The 23,554-nt window shown below is 43.9% G+C and overlaps 1 protein-coding gene across 2 annotated transcripts in view; it reads left to right on the top strand.

The window, feature by feature from the left end:
• LOC126547359 (cytochrome P450 4V2-like) overlaps positions 1–23,554 on the top strand; it is a 44,701-nt gene that overhangs the window by 16,715 nt on the left and 4,432 nt on the right. For both annotated transcript variants that reach the window (XM_050195335.2, XM_055062922.2), the window contains exons 3-8: positions 5,765–5,877; positions 5,957–6,042; positions 7,323–7,510; positions 21,931–22,000; positions 22,083–22,209; positions 22,952–23,104. In XM_050195335.2, the coding sequence (XP_050051292.1) occupies positions 5,765–5,877; positions 5,957–6,042; positions 7,323–7,510; positions 21,931–22,000; positions 22,083–22,209; positions 22,952–23,104 (737 nt within the window). The remainder of the gene's footprint in view (positions 1–5,764; positions 5,878–5,956; positions 6,043–7,322; positions 7,511–21,930; positions 22,001–22,082; positions 22,210–22,951; positions 23,105–23,554) is intronic.

The following is a 23,554-nucleotide window of genomic DNA, read 5'->3' as shown; positions in this document are numbered from 1 at the left end:
GGTTGTGTGGCAGTCGGGCAAGGTAGCATGACGTACTGATCGAAGGGCCCCGGCCTTGTGCAAACCTAGGAGACGTTGGCCAAGCGTCTCAAGGGGCTCGCTTGCCAGCGAGGAGTTCATAACTCGAAGGACCACTCAGCGGCGTTGAATTAGACACTAACGCTTTCGCACTCACAACTCATAAGTAGTGCATAAGTGCCCTCAGATTTTTTTTTTTTTTTTCGTTACCAGCCGTTTTTATATTTCATAGAATATTTGGAGGTGCGGGAAATTCTACTGCGTTTTCACGCGACATTTTCAGGTATGTACATGAATACCTTGGAAAATATCTACAAAGATTTCACAGCTACGTTAGTTCCCCACAAAAAAAGTTGAAGGTTAGCTATCAAGACAGGGTTCAGGCAAGGAGACACAATCTCTCCAATACTATTCACTGCATGCTTGGAAGAAGTATTAGAGCTATTAAACGGGGAAAGCTTAAAGGTGAGGATCAATGGCGAATATGTAAGCAACCTTTGGTTTGTAGATTACATTGTCCTGTTCAGCAACACTGGGGACTAATTGTAACAAATGATTCAGGACCTCAACAGCGAAAATGTAAGAGTGGGGTTAAAGATTAATATGCAGAATACAAAGACAATCTTCAATAGCCTGGCAAGAGAACAAGAGTTCAGGTTCGCCAATCAGCCTCTAGAGTCTGTGAAGGAGTATGTTTACCTAGGTCAATTACTCACAGGGGACCCTAATCATGAGAAGTAAATTTACAGAAGAATAAAAATGGGTTTGAGGACCTACGGCAGGCATTACCAAATTCTGACTGGGAGCTTACCATTATCAGTGAAAAGGAAGGTGTATACAATCAGTGCATTTTACCAGTGCTGACTATGGGGCAGAAACTTGCAGGTTAACAAAGAAGCTCCAGAACAAGTTTAGGACCGCAAAATATTGCGATAGAACGAAGAACGTTAAGCGTAACGTTAAGAGACAGGAAGAGAGTGGTGTGGATCAGAGAGAAAACGGGGATAGCCGTTATTCTAATTGACAATATTCGAAAAAAATGAAGATGGGCAGGTCATGTAATACGTAGGTTAGATAACCGGTGGACCCTTAGGGTTACAGAATGGGTGCGAAAGAAGGGAAGCACAGTCGAGGACGGCAGAAGACTAGGTGGGGTGATTAAATTAGGAAATTCCGCAGGCGCAAGTTGGAATCCGTTGGCGCAGGATAGCACAAATTGGAGATCGCAGAGAGATGCCTTCGTCCTGCAGTGGACATAAAATAAGCTGCTGCTGATGATGACGACGATGCTGATTGTAGGGCTTACCAGTAACTTTTCACCTTGAAACCTGCCAGTGTATTATATTTTGAGCAGCGGTAATACAGTACCGGGGTCGAATTCACAAAGCTTTTTGTGGACTATTGCTCTTCGCCATTGGACGGCCTAATGATATGTCTTAGATCAGACTTGGCTAGCATTTGCTCTTATGAAATATTCTAGAGTAAGAGCTCTTTGTGAATACGGGGCAAGTTCAATTTAATATATAGTTCATAAGCACACTGAACGTTCCTGAGCACAATCCCAGTCCGAGGTTCGATCGCAAATTATGAGTGCTCCTTAGCATCGTACTTTTAGCGCAAAAACTCGAAAAAAAGAAAACAGAGAGAGGCAGAAGGAAAGAAAAGACGATCGCCGTTGGCCTTTCCTTTTACCTCTCTCTCTGTTTTCTCTTCTTTTTAATTTTTGTGCTCAAAAGCATCATGTTAAGTAAACACCAACTCGCCCAAGAAGAAGTCATCCTCAGGTACGAGGGCTGTTAACGATAACGCATCGATCAGAACAATGTCTCAAATGACTGCAAAATCCACAGCCTCATTCCTGCCTCTATACCGAAAAAAGGCCATATCAAAGGTGTCTGAAAGAAACAGTGGTTATCATGAGGTCATTAGCCTGACATGACATCTTCCTTCCCTGAGAAGCTGGTGAATAAATGAAATGTGTAACAAAAGCCAAACTTTCATCTAAAGTTGTTCCTTTCAGCAATCTTAATAATACAATTTCTTTAAGCGGGGTCGTGGAGCAGGTCTCATCATAATCATCATCATCTTAATCATCATCAGCAGCAGCAGCCTATTTATGTCCAGTGCAGGACGAAGGCCTCTCCCTGCGATCTCCAATTGTCTTTGTCCTGCGCCAACCGATTCCAACTAGCACCCGCAAATTTCCTAATTTCGTCGCACCACCTAGTCTTCTGCCATCCTTTACTGCGCTTCCCTTCTCTTGGTACCCATTCTGTCACCTTACTGGTCCAACGGTTATCTAATCTGCGCATTACATGACCTGCCCAGCGCCATTTTTTCTCTTAATGTCTATTAGAATATCGTCTATACCCGTTTCTCTCTGATCCAAACCGCTCTCTTTCTGTCACTTAAAGTTATGCCTAGCATTCTTCGTTCCATCGCTCTTTGCGTGGTCCTTAGCTTGTTCTCAAGCTTCTTTGTCAGTCTCCAAGTCGCTGCGCCATCTGTCAGCACTAGTAAAATGCACTGATTGTATACTTTCCTTTTGAATGATAACGGTAAGCTCCCAGTCAGGAGCTCACGATGCCTGCCGTATGCGATTCAAAGCATTTTTATTCTTCGGTGAATTTCCTTCTCAAGGTCAGGGTTCCCTTTGATTAGTTGACCTACGTAAACGTACTCCTTCACAGACGCTAGAGGTTGACTTGCGATCTTGAACTCTTTTTCCCTTGCCCGGTTATTCATCATTATCTTTGTCTTCTGCGCATTATTCTTCAGCCCCACTCTTACACTCTCCCTGTTAAGGTCCTCAATTATTTGTTGTAACTCGTCCGCAGTGTTGCTGAATAGAACAATGTCATCGGCCAACCGAAGGTTGCTGAGGTATTCGCCGTCGATCCTTGCTCCTAAACCTTCTCAGTTTAATAGCTTGAATACTTCTTCCAAGCACGCAGTGAATAGCATTGGAGAGATTGTGTCTACTTGTCTGATCCCTTTCTTCATAGGTATCTTCCTACTTTTCTTGTGTAGAATTAAGGTGGCTGTGGAATCTCTGTAGATATTTTCCACGGTATTTACGTAAGCGGTCTGTACTCCTTCATTACGTAATGCCTCAATGACTAATATCTATCTCTACTGAATCAAATGCTTTTTCGTAATCTATGAAAGCCATATAGAGAGGCTTATTGTACTCTGCGGATTTCTCGATAACCTGATTAATGACATGGATGTGATCCATTGTAGAGTATCCGTTCCTGAAGCCAGCCTGCTCCCTTGGTTGACTAAAGTCCAATGTTGCCCTTATTCTATTGGAGATTATTTTGCTAAATATTTTTTATAATACAGGGAGTAAGCTAATGGTCCTATAATTTTTCAGTTCTTTAACGTCGCCATTTTTGTGGATTAGTATAATGTTTGCAATCTTCCAGTTTTCTGGGACCCTTGCAGTCGAGAGCCGCCAGTTTTCCTGGCATTATGTCTCCTCCATCTTTGATTAAATCGACTGTTATTCCATCCTCTCCTGCCGCTTTTCCCCGCTTCATGCCTTGCAAGGCCCCTCTGACCTCATCTCTAGTTATAGGAGGAGTTTCTGTATACTGTTCAATATAGTTTCGAATGGAGTACTCCTGAGTAATTTGGGTACTGTACAGGTCAGTATAGAATTCTTCCGCTGCTTAATTTATACCTTCAAGACTGCTGATGATATTACCCTGCTTATCTTTCAGTACATACATCTTGGTTTGTCCTATGCCAAGTTTCCTTCTCACTGATTTCAGGCTGAGTCCATTTTTTACGGCTTCTTCAGTCTTTCTCACGTTATAATTTATATTTATCACTTATTTTCGCTTTGTTGATCAGTTTTGACAGTTCCGCGAATTCTATCTCTTTCTCTTGAGTTGGACACTTGCATTCTTTTTCATTTCTTTATTAGGTCCTTTGTTACTTGGGAGAGCTTGCCTACTGGTTGCCTTGGTGCCTTGCCTCCAACTTCAATTGCTGATTCTGAAACCAACCTCGTTACGGGTTCATTCATTACCTCTGTGTCATCATCATCATCATTCTCTTTCTGTTCTAGTGCTGCATATTTGTTTGCAAGTACCTCCCTAAATGTGTCTGCTTTTACCCTTACTGCCTCTAAGTTGACCTGTTTTTTTCTTCACCAATGTTACTCTTTCTCTGTTCAAATTGAGGGGAATCCTGGCCCTCACTAACCTATGATCACTGCACTTTACCCTACCTATCGCTTCTACATCCTGCACTATGCTGCGATCGGCAGAAAGTATGAAATCAATTTCATTACTTGTTTCACCATTAGGGCTTTTCCAGGTCCATTTCATGCTGCTACGTTTCTTGAAAAAAAGGGGTTCATTATTCTCAGTTTATTCCTTTCTGCGAACTCTACCAGCATCTCTCATCTAGCGTTTCTAGAATCGACACCGTAGTTGCCAATTTCCTGTTCACCCGCCTGCTTCCTCCCCACTTTTGCATTGAAGTCACCCATTACTACTATATACCGTGTTTGCACTTTCCTCGTCGCTATTTTAACATCTTCATAAAACTGATATATTTCCTTATCTTCATGACTGGACGTTGGAGCGTAGGTTTGTACTAGCTTTAATCTATACCTCTTATTAAGTTTGATTACGACTACTGCTACCCTGTCGTTGATGCTGTAGAATTCGTCAATGTTGCCCGCTATCTCCTTATGGATTAGGAATCCTATCCCGTATTGCTTCTTATCCGGGAGACCTCTATAGCAGAGGACATGGCCGTTGTTCAGCAATGTGTAAGCCACACCAGTTCTTCTAATCTCACTAAGGCCGATAATATCCCAAACAATGTCTGACAGTTCTTCGAAGAGTGCTGCTAAGCTAGCCTCACTCGATAGGGTTCGGGTGTTAAACGTTGCAAGGGTCAGTTTGTATTGGCGGCCTGTCCGGACCCAGAGATTCTTGGCACCCTCTGCTACGTTGCGAGTCTGACCGCCGCCTTGGTCAGGTGTTCCGCAGCAACTGGGGAGTGAGGGCCATTGGTTAATCGAAGATATCATTAGGCAGGTTCTGGCCGAATACTGCACCAAGGAAGCGAATTCCTGTTCTGGTGAGGGAGTGTCTTTGTTCAAGCTTTGTGGGCCTTCCTATTTTGGTTGTACCTGGACTAGTATAGCCCCACTCGCTCTCGGTATCTTTCGCCGGTGTCAGGCGTCACTCCAAGCCTGCAGATGTAGTGCACTGGAGAATGTAACCAAAAAAAAAAAAAAAACTCGGGGGGGGGGGGGGATTTGAATTTCCGACTACCGCAACCGAGCATTCGGCATAGCTCAGTAAGCTAATCTCGCAGGCAGCAAGGCCACCTTGTCGCCGATAAGTACGGCCCAGAGGGCCTTACATGCCTGAGAGATCCGCTAATTTGTCCGCCCTTTGCGTCATAGGCTGCACGGGATAGGGTCGATTCTAGGTGGCCCTAACCTCTTGTTTCCCGAATCTCACGCATGCACGCGGTCTTGATTGCGCCTAGGTACACGACATATTTTCGCTGAACTTGAACAGCACTTAACCCTTGTGCGTAAAAATAAAAAAGGGAAAAGTTTTTCAGCGCTTACCGAGAGGCCCCGAGTGGCGTATGATCCGCCAAAACAGGTCTCTGACATTTAAAATGTTTGTGCAAACTGCTTTTTCTTTAGCACGATTGCTGAAAAAGCGTGTCGCTATTTAGATGTCATCTCTCTTTTGTGCATCAATTGCAGAAATCTTCAACTATTTCAACCGCATGTTCAAGACAATATACGACCAGGAAGTCACAGTTGCTTACTACGGTCCACAGCCCTTCCTGATAGCTACGACGCCAAAAGCAATCGAAGTAAGGAGGCGATTTTTACGTCCTATTATTAATAACGGCGTTAATATAATCTGAACACCTTCTTGCCTCTATTTTTCAGGTTCTTCTAACTAACAGTCAAAACTTGAACAAAGCATTTCTCTACGACATGATGAAGCCATGGATCGGACATGGCATATTGATGATGTAAGTGTATCCACTTTACTCATTTTCCTTATAGCGTACAATTTCTCTCAGAAAAACCTTCACAGCTGTGGTCATTTTGACCAGCCACTGAATAGTGTCGCGGCTGAAATACTAGTTAACTGCTGGTAACAGTAATTTGTCAATAACATTCCAAGACTTGCGGCTAACTAACTTCATGCCACGAAGCTGTAGTTAGGAGGAGACAAGAAAATACCTTAATACCTCTCATTTTTTTTATTTTTGGTAATACTAAGTAAGGATCAATACTTGTTTAAGCTCTGTTATGGCCGCAGCAGATTAAACTGAACGGATTTGACGTCTGTAGGTGGACGCCTTGACTGAAAGTTCAACATTTAGAATTTTGCTTGCCCCGCCTTCCTTCTCATCCTTTCTTAGGCAGTCATGTTACATGACTGCCTATAAAAATTACTTTAATTTTTATGAAACAAGCAATTTTCGGGAAGCATGTTTTGAAATTAATATACTGAATGGGGGCTGGGGGGACTAAATGCTATGAGGAATGGGTGCAAGGGAATGGGCCTTTTGTCCTTATTGCGGTTACTGCATGGGCTAACACAAGTGTTTAGTTAGGCTGAATAAATTTCGCTATCTTTTAGACATTGTAAGTCAATAATAAGCGGAGTGGATACAACGTAGGCAGAAGAAGCTGACCCTTTTCTTCCTAAATTGATATATCTTCCTTTTCTTTGGCATATTGTCTCAAGTGCGGGAAAGAGTGCCTTATATTTCGCTGCGTATATTGATGCGAAGCATTCTTTACCGAGTGTAGCCACTATATCGCGGGTTGGCGGGCTGGTGGGTGCGGTATCTAGCTGTTTTTGGGGGGGCCGATCCAGCTGATAGAGCAGCCTATCTCGCCGTCTTCGTAGGCCGATGCCATTGATAGTGCAGTCCAAGATTACGTGCCACAGGGGCGACCGGGTTTGTGCCACCGGGTTTTAGTTTGCTTACAATCCTATATCTCGCCATTAGAAACATTCGGTCTTGGCTGTTATAAATATAAACACTACAGAATATAATATCTATATAACTATTCGCTACACAACAGTTACACTATTCATGCGCCCGTTCTCTACAAATCATGAATGCTCCGCAATACGTAGACGTCAACTACGTCTGTCAAACTTTTAGATGGAGACTTGACTTGGTGCCCTCCAGACGATCATTGCATTTTGCGAATCTAAACGGACAGTCACTGTAAAAAAAAAAACAAAAAAAAACTGGCGTTTGCGTTGCTGTTTGTGTATGATTGACGGCAGTGAAAAAGACAAGTGGCGAAGCAGACGCAAGGTGATCACTCCTGCCTTCCACTTTCGAGTGTTGGACGATTACGCGCCCATCATGAATCGCCGAGCTCGAGAAATGGTGCGCAGGCTGGACGCCGTGGGAACAGATTTCTTCGACGTGCTGCCCATTGTACGTCTGGCCGCGTTTGGCATACTGTTCGGTAAGTACCCCCTACGCCGAGCACTTTGCTACAGTAATTATTAAATTAATTAATTAATTAATTAATTAAAATGCCTTGCTCCAGTTTGTGGCGTAATTATTGCGCTACACACTGACATTGGTGCCTTAAAGCCCAATTAAAAAAAAGAACGTCTTGTTCACGTCACTGCACGCTATCCTGAATTATAGCATTTGAAAACAAAAGTTGAGCCTTTATCTAAACAAGCTAAAAAAATTATAGTTGTGTTGCTCAAAATATGTAAGCATACTTGGAAATACTTTTTTCTGCAAACGATGACAAACCCATACATAAAGATGTATTAGACCGTTCAGTTTAGGCATACAAGTCCATCTTGTTTCTATTTTTCCCCAATCTCAACAGGGCTGGTAAACGTTCATTATGTAAAAATTTCTGACTTTAGTGTACTGAAGAAAAAAAGAATTCTAGTTCTGCTTCTTCAAGAGGAAGCTTTAGTTCGGGCCCAACTCTGACGCTACCTATTGAAATACATGTAAAACGCACAAATGCTTTGCTGAGATAACCCTGGGACAAAGTTATGAAATTTGGTTAAGTTGGGAGAGAAAGCTAAATTTTAGGAACTTTAGGACGTGGAACTTTGATTAGAAACTTAACTTTTAAGTAAAAATTGCCGTAAACTGGTAAGATTAAAAAATAAAAGCACGACGTTGACATATTAGTAGCGTTGCAGCAAAAACAGATATAGCAGTTCTGTAAACTGCATCTGTTAGAGCATCTAAAGGGAACAAATTTAGTGTATTAACTTACAGCTTATGCGAACTTGTTGCAATGTTTACAAGAGTTCTGCAAAAGTCTTATTCCCAGGTTAGTAAGATATTTTACAGGGGTTTATCATATGTCAATTTTGCCGGTTTTATATGTGTTATTAGATACATTTCAGAACTGTAATATAGATTTCTAAGCGACAGAGTTGTAAACTTGATAGATTCGTTTTTCTAAATTTTGCGATATTCACAATATTTAAAATTGTTGACATAAATAAAACAACTTGCAAGGGTCACTAGATTTTCACTTTGTCTTTGAAATCGAACAAACCTCAGCTAATTCGATGCAGTGGTTGCCAAGGAAAAACATTTCTCCTTTTCCACGTACTTAGGAGGCCCCTAGCTAAAACTTCCTCTTCAGCCCACAAGAGTAATTTACATTTTGAAAAGTGCGCAGATTTTAAGAGAGGTCTCCTGCACTTAAGAAACCATTGTCTTTCTTGCTTAATTTCTTAGAGAACAGTAACAGTAACAAAAGTTGCCTAATATGAACTAAATTAAGATATAAATTAACAGGAATGACTTGTTATACATCTGCAAATGAACTACATGAACTAGGAGGTGTATAAAGTGAGACATAGAAAGAACGTTGAAGCCTGTATTTTGTTTGTTTGTCTGTTTGTTTGTTTGTTCTCATACACTCTGCTCTATTTCTTTGAAGCTGGCTAGCGAGAGAATGCTTGCCAAGCTTATCCTCTATATAAAGAGCGACCCGCAGTACTATCAAAGTGACGGGGCAGAAAGAACTTTTCAAATTAGCCGGTTTGATCTTAGGTGAACAAAAATTCCGGCTGAACGAACTCATTGTTGCTCAACACCGGAGAATAATCTCCCCAGAAAAGCCCCCATCCCTTACCTAAAATTCTTTCGAGCTTTTTTTTTTTTTCAATCACTTGCAAACCTCCTCGGTCGGTTACCAAAATCATCAAATGTGACCAGATGAAGCAGGTAACGAGCATTACATAAAGAGTGCCTCCTTGAGTACATGCGTGTCTTCATATAACGAACCAACTCTTCCAACAACACGACCTCCTAGCCTGATTGGTATGAAGTCGAAGCCTAGCAGAATTCAACCTTAGTGTTTTCCACTGTACAGGACCTTCTTGCGTTTTCCCTGTCGTGAACGCGCGCGTGGCCGAAATAAATGTAGGCGTTTCCGTGACTTTGCTTGGCCCGCATCCACGTGGAAGGTCCCCCTTTGTTTTCCACAAGGTCTGTTATAATAACTACGTCTCCACCTCGCGTGCATGCAAGTGCGCTTGCTTTCGGTACGCCCCGTAGGGTATCGTTGTGGCAATTGAACGCGCGACGTGTTTCCTATTGATGCCACCTTGGTGTATCGTTTTGTGTGTGTCTGTGTTTCATGAAACAAAAGCCGTAACAGACAACAAACCGGCATGATCTCGCGCCAGTTACGCTCTGCCACCACTGAAAACGATAGTGGAGAAGGACAACCCACATTTGCATTTCCCTTTATGTGCCATCCCTACATGATGTGATTATAACGTTCTTCTTGTTGAAGTTTGCATATATATGTATATATATATATATATATATATATATATATATACAACATAACATGCGTGTGTGCGTGTGCGTGTGCGTGTGTGTGTGTGTGTGTGTGTGTGTGTGTGTGTGTGTGTGTGTGTGTGTGTGTGTGTGTGTGTGTGTGTGTGTGTGTGTGTGTGTGTGTGTGTGTGTGTGTTTGTGTGTGTGATTATGAAGGAGTCGTACGGAATAAATGAAATTTTGCGCAATGACAGTTACTCTCATGTCGGATGCAGAACGAGCAGCGCGGAGTGTCTCTGTCGACGTGGGGCTGCGGTTTATTACTTTCGACCGTAGTGTCCTTTCCACCTTCACAATTCTGAGGTGCCTATTTGGTTTATACGCTGGATGGTGAAGGCGGAAAGTCCTTTTCGTGTGGCACGCAGGCTTAGCTCTTAGAAAACACGGCTGAAAGCGCTGCATTCCATGCGTGTAAGAGCGTAGTGATGTCTTTCAATACGATTTGCATTCTTAGCCTCCTTACCGTTTAGGCGTGCTGCTTCTGTCTGCTGTCTAGCCCTTGAAAAGTCGCTCTCGCGAGTGAAACAAACGAGAAAAGACATGTCCGACGGTTGGCTTCAAACCCGGTTCCCTGCGCACAGCAAGCCGGATGCACCACCCATCAGACCCGGAAATAGCACATGATACCCTTAACACGTTCAATCGTGCAAGGCAGTGCAATGAGACGCTCGGCACGTATACGTATCGATTCACAGGACAACAATTTACTGATAAAAGTGAGAACGCGTGCTCTCCTAGCTGACAATTAAAATGAAAATTTAACGCCCGAAAAAGAAGCCTGTGCTATCGTGCCGTAGTTCATTCGAAGTCAGATTTGTTGAACCCCAATTCTACAGTGCCAGCGGGACAAAACTGGCTGCGGTCGGGAAGCCGCATTTATTGAACCCTTCGTTGTGGTGTCCGCGAAACCGAAGCGACGGAAGTCTCAGAATGACCACTACAGATTGTAAATAATGGTTTCTTCAGCTATACGGCGTGTCGCTGCCTCGCTTGAATGCTAATCGGCTTAACGTCAATCACTGTGAGATTACTTCTGGCGGAATTTTATCGCGAATAGCATTCTTGTCATTGTCAGACCAGCTTTCTTTTCGGCTATTTAACCAAAAATATGGGCCAATCCCGAAGGTAGTGCAGTCTAAAAATGGGGAGTTAACATCGTTCACGGAGATATACAATGACAAACAATGCATTAAAATTTCTGCTGTGCTGTAAGCAATTGCACACGCGTTACACTAGTTCCTCAACCACAACAGGCCGACTCTATAGCGCGCTGCCACGAATGCCGCGGGTAGGGCGCGATTAGTCCTCAGCATTAGCCCACGTCAGCACGCTACACTTCTCGGAGGCCACGCCCAGACTTTGCAGACGTGCCGCTAGATGGCGCAGCGTGTCCAGAGGGAAGTGCCAGAGTGGACCCTGGCTGCAGTACATGCCATACATACGTATGACTCTTTTCGGCAATTCGCATATTTGGATCGTCATCGTCGATGAGTTCGGCACGAATTCTTTTTTTCCTTTTTTTTCTATTTCTAGTTAGGAAACCATTTGCCACAGGCGAACCTTGCTAGCATGTAAATTCTTCCATCTGCGTTATTGTTGTTTTTGTGTATGTGTTTGTTTTTATTCTTTATTTATTTATTTATTTATTTATTTATTATTTATTTATTTATTTATTTATTTATTTATTTATTTATTTATTTATTTATTTATACTGCAATCCCCTCTCGTGATATTTTAGCAGGTGGTTTAGAAGATACAATAGTCAACAAAATTTGCAAAAACAGTAAAACTGTTGTAGCGGGTGGCAGAGTGACGGAGACGATCCAAGAGCACGTACTGCACTGTTTTATTTCAGCGACAGCGAACTAGATATATAGGCTGCTTGCCTATGACGTAACATAAAAAGAACGAATCATGTTTGACACGTGTGGCACAGCACTTCATATCAAAAACAATACAGGTTTCACGTAAACCTCATAACGCGACAAAATATGCAATGCAGTCACTCTAAATTAGATACAAACGATGTTAGCGTTGGTACCAGCATAGAATTATTAGTTAGGTTATATTCCACTCGGTAACAGTTCTCGGGAAAACGGAATATTTAATACAATTACTTCTATTAGTGAATGGAGTTATTAATGGATCATGGCGTTGCCTAGTGGCATATCCAGATGAGAAATTAATCAATTTCGTCGTTTCTATGTTATAATGTCCTCTAATTAATTAATAAAGAAACTTCAAACGTGAACAGCTGTTTCTCTGGCACATGGTTTGTAGATTGGCTTTCGACAATAGATCAGTTATCGATGTGCGACCGAAACTATTAAAATCAAAATGAACAGCCTTTTTTTTTCTTTCACTCCTTCCTGTTCGCTAATATTTGTTCTTGTGTATGAGCCACAAATAATTGCAGCATAATCAAGTGTTGGTAGTATAACTATATTGTATGACAGCAGAGAGACTTGTAGTATACAGAGCTTAAGAGCTCTTCGAGAAAGTACAGCTTAGGGCATGCATTGCCGGTTACAGGATCGATATGTTTAGTTCATTTTAAGGTTATCGCTAATCAAAACCCACCTAAACACTTACACTCTGTAACTTCAGAGAGGTACACATTATTAGCAGAACAGACGAAGGCAACAGGGTTGTTTTTAGTAATTCTCATAATGGCTTTTTTGTTAACGTTAACACAATTTGCCAGACTTCACATGCACAAACTTTCTGAAAGGCTTGGTTTAGTATGATTTGATCGGCAGAATTTTTGGCAGCGGAGTACAGCTCATAGCCATTGGCGAATAGGTTTATCATAACGGGGATATCGCGCACAATGTCATTAATAAATGTTAAGGAACGTAATGGTCCAAGCAGAAAGCCTTGTGGGACGCTAGGGTCAACTGGAAGTCGGCTTGACGGGTGATCTTCGAAAAAGATATATGCTGCCCATTGCTAGATAAGCGTTCAGCCAAGTTACAAGTTGTCTGTTCTGTAGTGTTTTTTCGAGCTTAGAAACCTACTTTTTTATGCGAAACCTTGTCGAAAGCATTTTCAAAGTCCATTAAGATTGCATCAATCTAGTGTCCATTATTTATTGAGTTGGCAAAACCATGCAGTGTTTCCACAACCTGCGTGCAACTTCAAAACGTTATTCTGAATCCATGCTGCATTCCGTTAATATTAGTAATGACACTAGGTTGAATTATTTTCTTCTATTTGCTTTGCTGTCTTTTACTGATACTGTGTGACGTTTCCCACTCCTGCTATAATCCTAAATTAGGGCTGCAGTATATTGTGGCGACATTAGTCAACACAGGTTTATAAAAGTAAGCTATTTATTAAGGGGCGAACTTGTGCCCGGAACTAAAGAAGATCGCTCTGTCGCCTGCGCCGCGCAGATAGTCGAAAAACGTCCGCTGCCGCGTGCAACTGTCCACGAACGCCGCTTGCGGCCTCGCTTGATGAAGCCACACGCGGTCGTTTCCCATTGGAGCTCGAGCGCACGCATGCAAGCTGGCAGGCAGGCGCACTCCGCGTGTCGTGATGGACGCTGCTGGTGTTTCGCTTTGTTGCAACGCTTGCGATGTTGAAAGCGATTTGCGTGGTACTGGAATGCAGTCTACGTGGCAATATGTAAATAAATAAATAAATAAATTTCTCATACGTTCTTTAGAACTAAGAAAGATTTAACCACATGCTGCGTGCTTCATCACCGTTCACCGAGCGCAAATGTTCAACTTTCTCGGTAGGAGTGACGTCATCCCTGACACATCCAATCAAATGAAGCCGTGCGCTAGATGTGCCCTCCTCTTCTCTACCGTACCCATCTCACAGCTTCCTCTCCACAGTCACCCTTCTTACCCTCCCCCCCCCGACCCCTCTCCGCATTGTGTTCGGAGCTTCACAAACCAACCACCGCAGAATCACGATCCTTATTGCTTCGCAACGAAAGCTTTGCTTAAAATTCGTTGTGCATGTGAGCAGATTCCATTTGAGTACCATAGCAAGTTGCGAATTGTTGTCCGCGTCGCAACGATGGTGAGACATAATGAATTATTCAAATTGCTCAATTGGCTAATTTCTTTGTTGAAACCAGCGTGCTACATTAAGAATGTGTAGCGTTCTCCGCTCGGGAACTGAATAGTAGGACTTCTTTGAGGATCCTTTTAACCGACATCAGCCATCCTTTCAATGACAAGTGCAAGATACCTATATCTACGTGGCATTAGGATATAGTCATCTTCTTCGGTTGGCTCTATATCTAAGTGGGGTAACGAAAGAAAAACCAAATAGCCCTAAAGAAAAGATGGTGTCTAGAGAGTCATATAATGAAAGGCAGGGAAGTTTGCTACCCTACACTGGTGGAGGTGAAAGCAGAAAGATATTAAGAAATATACCGATCCCACGCAATGTGGGAATCGAGTTTATGCGGAGAGAGGACCATTGAGACTCATCTAACACCTTGCTACCCCCTTTGCCCTGCGTAGGATAGCAAACCGGACGTGCGTTTTGCTCACCTCCCTGCCTCTCCTTCCTTTCCTCCTCCTTACTGCTAGCACCTGTTTGTGGTGCTCCGATATCTGTCCTGAGTCCATCCCGATGGAGTGACTCAGGGATATCGTAATGGGACTTTGAGGGCGATATTAACGGCAACTTCAAAAAAGCCCCTGTGGCACTCTTCTTGTATTTGGCCCGCAATTTACTGCAAAAACTACAGTGTCAGGAGCCACCGTGGTCGTACAATAGCTTTGAATGTCAACTAAATATTCCTCATATTCGCGCCAAGCGTCCTACACCTGCGACGCAAGCAAGAGCTCTGGCGTTCGAACACCTTGACAAAATGTACGACCGCCATCTCCAGTTATACGCTGACGGCTCTGTTGAGAACGAGAAAGGAGCTAGTGCAGCGGCTTATGTGATCCCGGTTCTCAATACCTTATAGGCTACCAGACATGACCACGTCGGCTCTTCTATGGCATGTGAAAGTGTCGCCATCGAAGCAACCTTACCGTAACTAAAGTCCTACTAGCCGCAGCCTGCTGTTCTCTTTTCAAAGAGCAAGGCTGTGCTGCATCCTTGATAAGCGCATTCAATGTACGTTACATGCTGTTAAGGAATTACAAAACTGATTTTGCCATCGTTTTCCAATGGTTATTCTCACATATGAGCGTCGCAGGCACTGAGGCCGCTGACAGATGTGCGCACAATGGATTGCAGTTCAGGCCAAAAATGTTGCTCAGGACGCAAAAAGAGTCACGAAGCAGGCAATCTTAAGTCACTTTCATCCGTTGTGGTCTCTACCGCAGCAACCTTGTGTGATTAAAGGACTTCGCAGAGCTGAAGCAACTCTCCTTTCTCGCATCCACACAGGGTGAGCGAAAACTCAAGCCTGGTGGTGCAAGACATCATGTTCGTTGTCACGTGTGGAATCCACATGCCCAAGCGCCACTAGTTTATGTTGAGCCAGGAGGTTCCCGGCGAAATTGTGTCTATCTCGTTCGTAGACTTTATACTTTCAAATAATCGCTAAAGAACAGGCTTCTTCGCAAACACTATTGAAAGTTTCGACTTCCTACAGTAGGTGTGATCAGCACTTGTAATTCTTTATTTTACTTTTTTACCCACTGCAGGTCAGAACCTTGAGTTAGGCCGACTACTCAACTTTTCTGTCATAATAAATGTGCATCTCTCTTTCTGTCCAGTCGGCGTAAAGCAGCACGCAAGTTCTGCCTTTCGTCATAAAAAAAGAAAAGTGCAGTAGATGATGATCGTCGCAATCACAAAAGTTACGCGATCCACTGTCAATCATGCCGATGCGGAAGCAGTAAGCATTTGTAAATGTGGCACCCAGCCACAGGCGACACAGTAAAGTTGCGTCGCATTGAGATAGACGAGGCAGTAGTCGAAGATCCAATGAACGGTCACGGGAGAGAAATCGTGAGTCGGCACATTCCGCTGAAATAATTCATTGCAATGAGCAAGAGGGCGAAGTTGACGCGCTGTATCAGGCCTTGACACTATAGCCTAGTTACTCGCTAGACTTGTTGATGGACGGAGCGCACTGCTTTGTCCGCACTTTTGGTTTGATTTGATCGTGTGACAAGTTTAAATTAGAGCTAAGCTGTAATATAAGCATGTCATTGCAGTTGAATTACTGCGAACTCTACCGCTCTGATGTCGGTATTGCAAATGGCACGCACCATGAGGCCTTGATGTGCTCTTCTTACGTTCTGTGAGGGCGCTTTAATATATAAAGTTTCACCGCATAATCGTCGACCTGATCACCTACATTCAGCATGAGAAATGCCGTAAGCGTCTTTGCGCTTCTTTATTCCTCGACGTTAAAGGGGCGTATGACAACGTTACGCATGAAGCCATTCTCTCTGCTCTCGCAGAGGTAGGAGGGGGTGGTCGGATGTTTCAATGGATACGGAGCTATCTCTCCATGCGATCCTTTTTTTGTAAGCACCGAGGAAGGCCATACTTGTCTACAATATAGCTACCGCGGCGTCCCCCAGGGCGGTGTATTTAGCCCTGTGTTATTTAATCTAACACTAATTGCTCTCCTTGAGCACGTGCCAAGCACAGTCAGGCTATCAATGTACGCGGATGACATCTGCATATGGACGTCTGCAGTAGCACGCCTACAGTTGCGAGCGAGAATTCAGAGAGCCACCACCCAAACTGTTATCTACCTCCGTAATCAAGGCCTGGAAATTTCCTCCGAGAAATGCGCACTATAGTGCCATTTACGCACAAACCAATGGCAAACTACAGCGTAATGATAAATGTCCAAATAATACAACGGGTTCGATCGTACAAGTTTCTAGGTGTCATAACCGACAGGGACTTCTCATGGAGCCCTCACGTATCATACGTGAAAAAACGGTTTACAGGCATCTGCCACCTGTTCAAGTTTCTCGCTGGCAAGACCTGGGGAATGTCGACAAGTGCCATGTTACAACTGTACAGGGTGCTTTTTCTAGGATTTATGCGATACAGCTTGCCAGCAATAACCAACACAGGTAAAACGAATCTACGCACAATACAAATCTTCAGGCTCAAGCGCTCCGGATCTGTCTAGGCCTGCCTCGGAGTGCTTCAACAGTCGCTCTCTTTCAGCCATCTTTCAGCCAAACGATTACCGCACATGATGAATCACTGCCCTCTTGTTTCACTCCGGCTGCGAGACCTTCGATTCCTCCATGGTGCGTCACTCAGCCAAAAATCAACCTCACAATACCTGGCATCACGAAAAAAGCTGATCTATCATCACCAGCCCTTAAACAGCTCACACTACTATTTTTGTACGAGAGCTACCGTGACTCTATACATATTTACACTGATGGATCTGTCTTGCCAAACAGCTCCGCGGCAGCAATCGTCATACCAGCGAAATTTACAACAATCAAATTTAAGACAACTCACGCGACAACATCGACGTCAGCAGAGCTCGCAGCGTTCTTTACTGCCCTTCATCACGTTGGTGATAAACCGCCACACAAGTGGACGGTATTCTGCGATTCGAAGGCGGCACTGCAGTCTCTACTGTCACCTTTACGACGCGGACCGCACGAACAAATAATATTTCATGTTACAGAGACGTTACACCATATGAGTTATGCAGGCCATGAAATAACCTTCCAGTGGCTTCCAAGTCACTGCGGGATTATCGGCAATGAACGGGCGGATCAAGCTGCCCGCTCAGCCCATACTGAGGAGCACCACGTCCCAATTCCACTTTCTAGAACTGACGCAGCACGGAAGCTCCGCCTACTCGCTCGGCAGTGCACCGCGTCGCAGTGGAATGAGCCACATTTAAGAAATACGCGACTGTACTCACTCCATCCCACATTAAGTCTTCGAGCGCCATCACAGCTTCGCCGTGGAGACGCCACGCTTTTATATCGACTGTGGTTGGGCGTCGCCTTTACCAAAGCCTATGCATTCTGCATAGGGATGACCGACACCGCAACCTGTGACAACTGCGGCCATGAAGAATCGATTGACCATATTTTGTGCACCTGCCCGCAATACAGTCTACAGAGGGAATGCCTTCGCCACGAACTTGACCAGCTGGACGACCAACCGCTATCGGAAAAAAGAATTTTACACCATCTAAAGGACCTACCGTCACAGAAGAAGGCCGTGCAAGCACTATTGCGCTTTTTATGACCTACCGGCCTTTGTGAAAGTCTTTAACTGGAACACCTCTTGTGTGTGTGTGCCTCCGTGTGTGCGTGTTTCTTTAACGTTTTCCTCTCTGTCCTCTTTCTAACCCCTATCTCGCATCCATAGTGTAGGGTAGCAAACCGGAGACTGATATCTGGTTAACCTCCCTGCCTTTCCTCTTTATCTCTCTCTCTCTCTCACCGCATAATGTTGCTACATTAGCGTACTGGCCGCGATTCTAGCTATATTTATTTATTGTAAATATGTAAATACGCAGCTATAAATGCCAGCTACAGTAGATTGCTAACGTCATCCTGAAGAAATTTTCCACTGCTAAAACAAGTGCTTTAATACAAGAATTTTAACAAAGACACATTTCCTTTGACAATAAATAAAACTTGGCTCAATCTTTAAACCCCTTATAATCAGATCTCAATTATGTGGCGTGTTGGAGTGAGCTGCGGCTCACAGAAATCTTCACTTATTCACCATGATATTCTTGCCAAGCGTGCGAGATAAGTGGTCTTGCCTGACATGGCTCTCTTCGGAAGCCCTTCAATGCACTAATGCTCTCTAGGATCTCGAGAAAACGCTATGACCATGGTCGGCAGAAAAGTTTAAGGCCAGCCCCCCATTGCAAACTTTCCTCCCTCGTGCATCAGCCGCCGCATAGACGTAAACAGCCTGCGAAGGGAAAAGAAGCGCGCACCTACTAAATTGGACTTTACGGGTAAAGATCGGTATTAGTAATTCTGAGGAAACAGAGGCAATCTTCTTCTTTTTCGCGAAAACATCGGCCTGCTCGTCCCGCACACTCGTACGAAAACCTCATCCTTATCGCAAAATGTATCTCTCAGAAGTGCGCAGTGCGAACGTTGTCTTCGAGCCACAGACGGCCGCACATATTGAAAATGGCACCGAGCGCGTTCTTCAGCAAAACTTCCCTGAAGCGCGCACCGACCCTGTCCCAACGCGGGCAAGCGCCTTTTCGCGGTGTTTTTCAACAGGTATATCTCTCTTCTTCACTCAGTTGCGATCGAACTATGGCGTTCTGCTTCTGCCCGCCGGGCCTTCTAAAATTCAGTCGAGTGTTTCCTAAGCAGCGTGTTGGCTCCGTTCGCTGGCCATAGACTATGGCTACCGGCGACATTGAGTGTCTCTGTCGCACGCATGCCTACCATGGCATACTATAGCGGGTGTTCTATTCCTTTTTCGGGGGGGACCGTACATATTTTGTTTATAAAAAGGCTATGAGCGCAGCGAACGTGGCGTTCATGCCGAAAGTTATTCGGTGAGGCGGACTTACTTTGACGCTAACAATGTAAGTATCAGAAGACAAATCTATAAAAAAAAATTAATTAACCTTTTTTTTTTTATTACAGCCTCGGAGGTAGCTGTTCAAATGGCAAATTATAACGCCGAAACATTTTAATGGACCCCTACAATTTTTTTATCTCAGAAATCTCGCCTAATTCCAGATATTCGTCATCAAATTTCAAAGCTCAATCCAGGCACTATCGAAACCGAGCGCGCGCCACAGATACGTCAGACTGTAATGCCCTGTAACAATTCGGCTGACAGACTTTGAATAATGGCACGTCGCGGCAGATGCTTGCCAGGCAAGACATGCCCTATCAGTATCGGTCTGGGGCCCTATCAGTATCGGTCTGGTATCGGTCAGTTCTATTCTGGGGTCTTACGTGCCAAAACCACGATATAATTATGAAACACGCCGTAGTAGGGGACCAAGGATTAATTTCGACCATGCACCTAGCGTTTTTTAACGTGTACCGAGTGTGCGGTACGCCGACGTTTTTTTGCATTTCGCCGCCATCAAAATCCTGCACCTTCTGGCTTGGCAACGCAGCGTTATGGCCACTAGCCATCACGGAGGGTACAGGACGTTTCCGTGTGATATGATAACAGGGTCGAATTTTCTGCGCTAACGGCGCTCGGTTTCGATAGTGCCTGGAAGGAGCGTTGAAATTCGAGGACGACTTTCTAGAATTAGCTGTGATTTTCATGACTTATAGAATATGGGGGGGGGGGGGGGGGGCACATTACAGTGTGACTGCTCCAAATTTGCCATCTAAGTAACTGCCCCCAAGGTTCAAATAAAAACCTTCGTGAAATTTATTTTTTTGTTAGCCTTCTGATACTCAGGGCATTAGTGGCAAAGTATGACCGCCTCGACAAAGAACTTATCTGAAAAACACCATGTTTGCTATCCTCCTTGTCTTTTTTTTTATATCTGTATAGTCTAAAGAAAGGGTTGGATATTCTGGGTATGCAGCTTTCGCTGTACAATATTCTAATAAAGGAGCGTTTCAAGCTGTAAGAGAAAAATTAAGGGCAAATTAGTACAGTTTGCTGGCTACCTGCTGGTGCGTTATTACGTAAGCTTTCCCTATTTCACCTGTTCAGTGCCACTCTTGCACTTTCTGTAAGCGCAGGTTTATGATTATGTTGTCGACATGGTGCTGAATTCATTTCAAGGTTTCATTTTCTTGCGCAATTATATACGGACACTCGAGGCGCGTTCGCGCCTTTAGAGCAGCTGCCGTCGTCGTGCTGTCTCGGTAATGACGACGCATGCGCGGACCGCCCGTCGAGGGTTGAAAGGTCGCCGCAGACACGCAGCGCATTTGGCCGCGAAAACGTCAAAGCCGCGGTGGTCTCGCTCCGCTTAATCGACTTTGCAATGAAATCAGGGCAGCGCGTTCTGCCTTCCGCTGTTAGCACGAGCGTTTCCGCGCCCACACACTAGCTCTCCTGCTGTGTAGCTGCGCGCATACCTCACACACTCGTTGCACACACTCGTCTCAACGGAACGAACAGTAAGCATCAAGCTAACTCTATGTCTAATCCTTTCATTAGGGCGACAACAGACGCCGATGGTTTACCGTCGCTCTCATCTCCTGCACCATCGAGCTGCGACGCCTGGTGTTTTATGGCTGTCTGGCGTGGTGCGTTGCGCCAACGTGCCGCGCCCGGCGTATTGTTAGAATACCGTCCGATAAACTCAAGAACAGCGCTAAACCTCGCTATCGCTTTCATTTATTCGCCATCCTATGAAACTGCTTTCTTTCTTTTATTTTTGCTTTATATTTTTCATTTTTTGGTTGCTTGAAGATGCGCTAGTGGAATTAACAGTCATCCTATCGCGGCTATAATTGAAAAGCGGCGCTAAGTGACTGGGATACATGTTGAATATATTTATCTTCATCAAATAAATTGCGTATTTCGGCTTGTTGTCTAGTATTAAGTGCCGGAAAAGTGGCGCATTAAATAAACCAAGCACAGTGTTAAACTTGGACTGCCTTTACTCATAATCTAGCAGAAATACAGAGCCCATTAGCAAAAAAAAAAAAAAAACTTACGCTAGACTTGTTTGTAAGAGCAACTATATCAGCCTATCCTGAAGACGGACACATCATTCGTGAATACAGCCGACAAATGTCAAACAGCACATACGAACGAAAAGAGTCATGAATTCAACCTCTGTGCCGATATTCACAAAAAGTTATGCTGAAATATTTTGTAAGAGCGAATTCCAGCCAGACCTGATGCCAGAAAGCGAAGGCGACAAGCCATATGTGGAGAAGATTGCATACGAACAAAACACTTTGTGAATACGGGCCCTGATGTGTAGTGCATTTCTCAATAATAATGGTGGTCACAAACCAACATAGTATCTGAGAGTACTAATACTTCGAAGCTGCACTATGTGGCCGTCCAAGTGCAACCGAACTTTCCAGTACTATTAGATGAGATTACAGCTCCGTATTAATGGCAATCGTCTTGAAAGAGGCAGTACATTAAATGACGAATAGCATTCAATGTAACCTTTTTTCTGTTTTTTTCCCCTCTTGCATCTAGAGACTGCGCTGGGTGTGCAGATTGATGAAGCAGAGGTTCAAAGGATGCGGCTGCTCGAAATAAACGATGAGTACGAACAAAGACGTTCAACAGCGATGATACTTTGCCTCGAACACGAATAATCCACAGTCTTCTCTCTTCTTGGTTCATAGGATTGGTGCCAGCGTAATAGCGAGGATGCTGAACCTTGTTCACTGGTCCGACATCATTTACAGCATGAGCCAGGCTTCGAAAGACTTCAAAAGAAATATCAAGTTCATCCACGAGTACAACAGAAAGGTGAAGATACTGTGGAGCACGACCTCTTTCAATCTTCGCTTTCTCTTTTTTCATTCCGTTGCTTTGTCCACATGTTTATTATTCCCACCCACAGGCGCTGATCTGCATCTTATCAACAGCAACACTGGTGTTAGAACTATGGATGTATGTTATGAGCGTCCCTTTTGGAACGGGGCGGTGGGTTGCGCCACCACGCTCTTGCTATTATACTGCCGAATGTCCTACCTAAGTTAGACAATAAAAAAGTAAAAAAAAACACTATGAACTCCCATAACCAAATTTTCTAATCCCCTATTGCAAACTGTGTTTTTGTACGTCTCCGTTTTTTTGTCGTTTCCCTACTTTTCTTCCACCAATCCTCCAATCGCCTCTTACTAATCCCTATAGCGGACATGTTTACTTTTCCACTGCTCTCGCTGAACCCAAGGGCTTCAAGGAGGCCAGTGGTGCCTAAATCGACCACTCGGTACACGTCTTCACATTCTAATAAAACATGCTCCATAGTTTCCCTAGCTTTACCGCAGCAAGCACATGCTTCTTCTTCCTTCTTATATCTCGATTTATAAATGGGTGTTCTAAGGCATCCCGATCTCGCTTCGAAAAGTAAGGAGCTTCCCTCTGAGTTATCATAAATTACAGAGGAATTACTATTACAGAGGAATGAAGTGCCACCTGGCATCGCAGGCTCGCAGCCACTTGTATCTCACCGACACGTCCATTGCTCTGCTTTTTTTTTTTTTAGATTGTGAAACAGCGATTGGCTGAATACAAGGTCGGCAAGGTGAAAGCGGATTCAAAGAAGTCCTTCCTGGACATTCTCCTACATATGCACATGGTGGATGGCACGCTAACGGAAGAAGAAGTCAGGAATGAGGTCACATCTATCTTTATTGGGGTTAGCTTTATTTTCATTTGTGCGTTTTTTTTTTTTTTTTTACAATCTCCCCCTCGTGAAAAAGGCAAAGCACAGCATGTAACACCAAGGACTGTGTTTGCTATTCTTGATTCAGTCACCATATATGAAGCGACAGCAGCAATTCTGCCAAACACTTTTAAAAAATGGGCAGGAGGATGTGATAGGTACGAAATGAATTTGAAAAGACCCGCATATTTTACATAAACTGTTTAGCCTTTGTTTTAGTAACCTATAATTGTCAAACTCGAGTAGCTTAAGTACATATGTTTCGCATTGAAGCCGCAACAGCCGAAAAATATGACTAACGGCTTTATTATCATCATTATTATCTCGACAGTGTGTTGATTACACCACGTGCCGAACGCCGTCAAGGTTTGCCTATTGTCTCCATGAGAAATATGCCCTAGCTATTTTTCAGTCCTTTCCTCC

Source organism: Dermacentor andersoni, chromosome 1 (genome assembly GCF_023375885.2).
Source record: "Dermacentor andersoni chromosome 1, qqDerAnde1_hic_scaffold, whole genome shotgun sequence".
Classification (NCBI taxonomy): Eukaryota; Metazoa; Arthropoda; class Arachnida; order Ixodida; family Ixodidae; genus Dermacentor; species Dermacentor andersoni.
Note: the sequence above shows the minus strand (reverse complement) of the source record. Positions and strands in the feature narration are given on the sequence as shown.